Raw genomic sequence first — 7,447 nt, 5'->3', positions numbered from 1 at the left:
GAGTTCGTGGGACGTCATCGAGCTGAACGTGTGCTGAACTCGGAGGTGCCGTACGTTCGGTACTTGGATCGGTCGGATCGTGAAGACGTACGACTACATCAACCGCGTTGTATAACGCTTCCGCTTTCGGTCTACGAGGGTACGTGGACAATACTCTCCCCTCTCGTTGCTATGCATCACCATGATCTCGCGTGTGCGTATGATTTTTTTGAAATTACTATGTTCCTCAACACTTTGCCCAAAGGCCTGCTGATGGTACAAAAGGTGGCATTTTGCTGCTATGGGATGACTCTGCGGTCACGGTGACAAATGTACAAATTGGTGTCTACTTCCTCTCTGCGACAGTGGCCATCAACAACTATGGCGACGACAAAAGTTTTAAGCTAACCACAGTGTATGGACCAACCCGTAGCATTAACAAGAATGCTTTCTATCTTGAGCTGACTTCAGAAAAGCCTCCGCCTGGAACCAAATGGCTAGTAAACGGTGATTTCAATCAAATCTATCGTGCCAGGGACAAAAACCGAGCCAACGTGGACCGTAGCCGTCTCGTGCGGTTCCTCAACGCCCTCAACACATGCGAGCTCAAGGAGATACACATGCAAAACAGGAAATTTACTTGGAGCAATGAACAAAGTAACCAGATGATGAGCAAGCTAGATAGCTTCTTTTGCAATGAAGACTGGGACATCGAGTTTGCCACGCACATTCTGCATGCCCTCTCCTCATCAGTTTCGGACCATTGCCCACTTCTACTTGCTAATGGCGTCGGGCCAAAGAAGCCTAAATCCTTCCGTTTTGAAAATTACTGGGCAAAGATGCCAGGGTTCCAACGAGTCGTCTCCAAGGCATGGACTGAAATTTCTTGTCATGTCGAACCATATCAGTGGCTGTTCCACAAGCTAAAGAGAACAGGCCAAAAACTGCGCTCCTGGAGCAAGACCCTTTTCTCGAACTCCAAGGTCCAGCTCCACATGGCTCTTGAGGTTATCCTTCGCCTTGACCTCATGCAAGAAAAAAGAGAGCTAAGCCTAGAGGAAAGGGACCTTCGAAAAAGAATAAAAAGAAGGATCATTAGCTTGGCGGTGCTCGAAAAATCTAGAAAAAGACAAAACTCGAGGATCACAAACCTCAAATAAGGAGACACCAACACCCGTTTTTTCCACCTCCATGTCAACCACCGAAGGAGGAAAAACTTCATTCATCGCCTCAAACACAATCAGGGTTGGGTCACCTCACATGAAGACAAAGAGAAGATTGTTCACAGCCACTTCAAGAACATAGCCAAAAAAGGCCCTACTCGTAACATTGACGTCAATTGGGGATTGTTGCCAACTCCTAATTGCAATCTACAGGGCTTGTGGCATTCACTGAGGAGGAGGTCAAATCTGCGGTGTTTGAATTGCCGGGAGACAAGTCACCCGGACTGGATGGCTTCATGACCACTTTCTTCAAAGCGTGTTGGAACACAGTCAAGCCAGACATCATGTTGGCAGTCAATCATTTCTCCAATCTACAGACTGCTCACCTTCACTGGTTGAACTCGGCTGATGTTGCTCTCATTCCGAAGAAGGATGGTGCTGAGGATATTTCCGACTTCCGCCCTATAAGCCTAATTCATGCCATTACAAAGATCATTGCTAAGATGATGTCCAAAAGGCTGGCACCTCATATGAACGATCTGGTCTCTCAAGCTCAAAGTGCTTTCATCAAGAAGAGATGTATCCATGACAATTTCATGTATGTGCGCAACCTTGCCAGATGCTTGCACCGCAACAAGACCCCGGCTCTATTGTTCAAGCTCGACCTCAAGAAAGCGTTTGATTCGGTGCGGTGGGACTATCTCCTAGACTTGTTGAACCATCTTGGTTTCCCACCCCGGTTTCGTGGCTGGGTGTCTGCCCTCTTGTCTACAGCCTCGTCGCGCGTTCTGCTCAATGGTGTGCCGGGCGACCCCTTCAGACTTGGACGTGGGCTCTGACAAGGGGACCCTCTATCCCCCCTTCTCTTTGTGTTGGTCATTGATCCATTACATCACATCCTGGAGAAGGCCACTTTGCAAGGTCACCTTCATCCCTTTGGCGGACATGCTATGCCGATCCGGGCTTCACTTTACGCAGGTGATGCTGCTGTTTTCGTTGCCCCACTCAAGGAGGACGTCAATTTCTTTGCTGCTACCCTTAAGAGCTTTGGAGATATTTCGGGCTTGATGACAAATTGCTCCAAAAGCTTGGTCGCCCCAATTAGATGCAACAATGTGGACCTTCCGGATATTCTTCAATCTTTTCCGGCTCAACCATCCACCTTCCCGGTAAAGTATCTTGGATTACCATTGACTGTGAAGCGCCTAAAGAGAATTCACTTCCAGCCTCTAGAGGACAAGATTGCGGCCCAGCTCACTCCTTGGATGGGAAAGCATGTTGCAGCCCCTGGAAGGATGGTTCTTGTTAAGTCGGTCATCACGGCCATCACCATTTTCTACATGACGGCTCTAAATCTTCCGGTTGAAGTTATGAAAAAGATCGATGCCCTCCGGCGTGCTTATCTCTGGGCTGGTTGCGACAAGGTCACGGGTGGGAAATGTAAGGTCAATTGGGATCAAGTTTGCAAGTCAAAGTTGCATGGTGGTCTTGGGATCCTAAATCTTCAGAACTTTGCGGCTGCTCTTCGTCTCTGTTGGTTGTGGTTTGACTGGCAGGACCCGATCAGGCCATGGTCGGGCTTGGGCACCCCTTGTGACAAGAATGATCAAAACATCTTTGCCTCGGCCTCTAAGGTTCAGGTGGGTGACGGTCTTCGTGCCTCTTTCTGGGAGTCAGCTTGGCTAGATGGCATCAGGCCCAAAGATATTGCTCCCAAAATTTACGACATCTCCAAAAAGAAGAACTCTTCCGTTCATAAGGCATTGCTCAATGGCTTCTGGATCTCCCAGGTGAATGTTGCCTCGGGCATCACCTCTGAGCACATCGTCCAGTTTGTTGCGCTTTGGGATAGACTCACCCACATTTAGTTAAACCCAGACATGCCAGATTCCATCACTTGGAAACTCACTACCAATGGCCACTATTCCGCAGCCTCGGCATACAGGGCTCAGTTTCTTGGCTTGGTGGACACGGATATGAATCAAAATGTGTGGAAGAACTGGGCGTCCCCAAAGTGTAAGTTTTTCGCTTGGCTTGTTATCAACAATAGAATTTGGACGGCTGACAGACTCCACCGCCGTGGGTGGCCGAATTGCAATCTCTGTCCGCTATGCCAACAAGTTCCGGAATCGGCGGCCCACCTCCTTTTCCAATGTCGGTATACCATTCGAGCCTGGGGCATGATCAAAGGTTGGCTTGCGCTTCACGATGTTCGGTCGGATGAGTGGATTGTTCTGGACTCGGTTAAGGATTGGTGGACTCGGAATGCCACAAAGCAAACTCCGTCGAGAAGGCCGCTTATCTCGCTGATGATGCTCATCTCTTGGGAAATATGGAAGGAACGAAATGCTCGAGTTTTTCGCAGCACTGCAGTTCCGGTGGGAGTGTTGGTCGCTAAGATCAAAGAGGAGTGTTCGCTTTGGAGCTTTGCAGGAGCAAAATATTTAAGTAACATTATGCCGCGAGAGTGATGTGTTGTATCCTGGCCTTCGGCCTTAAACTGTAAACCTTCTCTCTTAATCAATGAAAATGACAAATCTTTTGCCTTGTATAAAAAAAAAAGGAAAATTGTCTTTGCCCTGACGCCATCGACGTCAAACCCGGGAGTGCAATTCACGGCATTCCCTATTCATAATCCGCCTTGTGCACCTGCTTTGTCTTTTTTATTTCGCGGGACTTGTTCCTGCTTTGTCAACGATGACCCTCTTGCCAAATGGTTCGTCAAGCTTGAGCCTCGACTGTTCGTCGTCGTCTTCTTCTTTCGCCAAAAGTCAGCCGGCCTTGTTCATCCAAGAGTTTCAGAGACGAAGAGCCTGATTTTTTTTAACAGGGGCCCGATTTGCGCACCATGTATAATTACTCATCTCGTCAGACAATTTCTCGGTGCACATAGATACGGGCCCGCAGATCCCACATAAGATTTTCTTGATGTGTTTGTCTTTGTCAGCACAGTGCAGTGTACATGAAGGCTCCAGTTGCCACTTGCCAGTACAGTGACACGCAGGGGAGCCTTCACGCAGGCATGAGCAAGAACACAAACTCGCCTACCATCGGCAGGCAGGCAGGCCAAAGATTAATCAAGGACGAGTCAGGAACGAGTCAGCAACCGGAAAAGACGACCGGCCCATCGATCACGAGCAGGGAGGGCAGGGGAGGGAGGAGGAAAAAGAAGAGAGAGTTGCCATCGCATGCGTATCCTCCCGGGTCGAGCCATGTGGCGGCGTCCGCACGACAGCAACCGTGCCACCACGGCCCAACCACACCGCGATCGATCGATTCACACCCACTAAAAATCGCACCCGGCGTTCCAGCCCCTGCTTTACGCCCTGCGTATTTTGTCCAGGAATCAAGCCATAAAAATGTGTTGTGTTCGCTAAATGGAGTGGTGCGTGTGGACGGCCAAACAAACGCGAAAGCGAAGACAGAGTACCACCGGTTCCAAATTTTAATATCCCACTTAAACATGCCATGGACCCGAATGCCCGGCAATCAGGCCGCTGCTGCTACTCATTTTGATTCCTTCAATGATTGATGATTCTCTTGATCAATCATGGCCGGCCGCAGGGGCACACTTATTTCTGTATGAAATGCAAAAGAATTGGCTACTAGATTAAATACCGTGGAACGTACACATACGCATAGACATACACATCCAATCCATTTCATTGCTTGCTCCTCCGCCTCAACCACCCGTTGATATTACATCACACACGCTATTCTTTCCTTTTCATCCACATCTTTACCTCCCATTTTTTTCCTTCCAATAAATAAAGATTTTTTTAATTAAAAAGGGAAACACTCCGGAGAACAACAGCATAATACTAGCGGCTCGCACGGCGGCCCACTGCCTCGATGAGATGATTCTTTGCTTTGCCTCGGCTGGAATTCTGAATTCTTCTTTCCCCTTGGTTTCAGCTTCAGAACCTGACGATCTTGGCGGCGCGCACGACGGGGTTGTCCCTGGCGATGGCGTCCCTGGCGGCGGCCTTGTAGTCGTAGCTGCACCCGTGCCGGTCCGAGTACCGGTGCTCGCCGCAGAACATGTCGCCGCACCGGCACCGGAACCCCGTCAGCCCCACGCGCTTCCGGCAGCTGGAGCACCGGTTCACCGACGTCCTCGCCGGCTTCGCCTCCGTCGCCGGAGCAAGGTCGACGGCGGGGCGTGCCAGCTCCGCCTCCAACGGCGCCGGCCTCGGCCTGTCGATGACGGGGGTCGGCGCGGACACGCCCGGCAGAGAAGAGGAGGAGGAGGAGGAGGAAGACGGCGACGTGGACGCCGGGCCGGCCAAGAAGCAGTTCTGGCAGAGGTTCTGCGTGGCCGGGTTGCCCGGGAAGCCGCAGCTGTTGGCGCAGAGCGTGATCTCCGGCGCCCGCAGCTCCGTGGGCTCCTCCTGCTTGTGATCCCGCTGCGCCATGATTTTTCAAACACGCACGAGGTGGCTGGTTGGTTTGCTGCCGGCCGGGAGGTCCGGGCGTCCTCGGCGGCGGCCGGGAGGTGGGTGGTCTGGGAGAGATCGGGAGGTCGAGGAGAGGAGAATTGGATGGGCGTGGGTGTGGAATGGAGGGGAGATGGGGGCCCTTTTTATCGGGGGCTCGGGCGGGAGAGAGACGGGGACGCGCTCCCTGGAGGAGGCGATAACGACCTGCCCAGCTGCCGTCTCCCCCTCCGCGTCCTGGGTTGGGATTTCCGGTTTTGGCCTTGCGTCACCCGGGGGCTCGCGTAAATGGGCGACGCTGCCCTCCGTTTCGGTCAGGTCAGTGGCCGCCCCCGAAAAGCGACGGCTGTGGTGCGGGCCGGTAAAGGACGCCCGTTTGGGCTCTCCCTCCCCGTCCACGGAAGAAACGTGCCCGTGGCCGCGGGAGGCGGAAGGGTCAACTGGGCTGGATCCAGAGGGACGTTGGGGTACGTGCGTCGTGGCCGTGCATAGCCGCGTTGCGTGGGTGCGGGGCGGAGGAGGGGTAGGATGGTCAGGTCGGGTTGGGGGCTGGCGCTTCGGGTGCACGGACGGGCCGTGTGTGTCGTGTGCTGGTTGGACCCGCACGGCCGCGCCGTGTGGGGGAGCAAGTAGCCGCCGCCCGAAGCTGACTAGTATGGCGGCCGAAAGCGAGCGAGGAGATGGCTGGGAATTTGGGACGAAACCACCGGGCCAAACCATCGGGCGCGTCGGCTTGTCCGGGCCTGGGGGTTGGAACTTGGAAGGCGTCGTCGCGGCTTCTTCCATCTACGCACCACCATACCATACCATACCATACCATACCATACCATAGCCCGCACGTTGCGGCCAGGCTCGGGATAAAATTAAGGGAAGCTGGATGGGCGCCCCGTCCTTGTCCGCCTCTGAGCTGTCCGGATTAGCACGGCCGCTCCTCTCTTCACCTCTCGCCCATTCGTTTATCTTCTTGTGTGCTAATAGAAAATATCGCTAAGCGAGAATACTCAGTTACGCGTCCTGTACGATCCAATTCGGGTGTCGACACGGCAAACTCGTGGATAGCTCCAACCGCACGGCCGGGCCATTTCCCATACGCATTCGGGCTAGCTGCTACAAACTTTTTTTAAGTGAAAAAAAAAATACTTCCATTAGCTAGTCTTCTGGTGCTGAATTCGGTCGGTAGGGCGCGGCGGCCAATCAGGAACAGACAGCCCAACAGCAGCGAACTGGATAAGCGAGCAAGCAGATTCTCCCGGCCGGCCCGGGGACAGCGGCCGCACCAAGCCAAGGTCGCATCGCGGCGAGCTGAAATTCGGCGGCCGTTTCATTTCCGCGGACGGCTAATCACACGGCTGGTGCCTGTCTATGCTATGCTAATTGCAGAGGTTGGGAGGCGGCCGTGCCCGTGACGACGATGATTAAATGTGCACGCTGCCGACAGCGTCTTGACCGGTCCGCAGCACCTCCCGACCGCCCACCACCCAAACGCAAACCGGTGTTTTTTCGTACTAGACATGGTTGATTGGTTCGTAGCATCATTTGATTTGCTAAGGTTCTAGCTTAATTCAACTCAAACCGGTGTTTTTCTGGAGTACGTGGTGGATTGGCTCGTTGCGTCACTTGCTTAATTCTAGTAGCTTAGTGTAATGATGAAGTGCCGCGTGCCACGTACGCAACATTTCCTTTGAGAGGCTGGCGCATGTCTAGAAGGAAGCTGACACGTACACGGCTCGATTGGCCGACACGTCAAGGAGGTGGATTCTCTAGCAGGCCGTTTTCTGTCGACGAATAATATCCTAGCTTAGCTTCGAGTGCATGAGGACCGGAGAACGTCCGACCGGCCCCTTGATGTGCACATCTGGATTGTTAATC

The 7,447-nt window shown here is 53.0% G+C and overlaps 1 protein-coding gene across 1 annotated transcript; it reads right to left on the bottom strand.

The window, feature by feature from the left end:
* Nucleotides 1–4,787: 4,787 nt before the first annotated feature.
* Nucleotides 4,788–5,731, bottom strand: LOC109783364 (zinc finger A20 and AN1 domain-containing stress-associated protein 1). The gene has a single exon (XM_020341971.3). The coding sequence runs from the start codon at nt 5,555–5,557 to the stop codon at nt 5,060–5,062; it is 498 nt and encodes a 165-aa protein (XP_020197560.1). The 5' UTR covers nt 5,558–5,731; the 3' UTR covers nt 4,788–5,059.
* Between the last annotated feature and the right edge of the window lie 1,716 nt (nt 5,732–7,447).

This window comes from Aegilops tauschii, chromosome 5, assembly GCF_002575655.3.
Source record: "Aegilops tauschii subsp. strangulata cultivar AL8/78 chromosome 5, Aet v6.0, whole genome shotgun sequence".
In the NCBI taxonomy this organism is placed as follows: domain Eukaryota; kingdom Viridiplantae; phylum Streptophyta; class Magnoliopsida; order Poales; family Poaceae; genus Aegilops; species Aegilops tauschii.
This window is presented reverse-complemented; position numbering and strand designations above follow the sequence as displayed.

Bases quoted from the DNA above. Each gene is read 5' to 3' on its own strand.
- LOC109783364 (XM_020341971.3), bottom strand. From the start codon at position 5,557: ATGGCGCAGCGGGATCACAAGCAGGAGGAGCCCACGGAGCTGCGGGCG.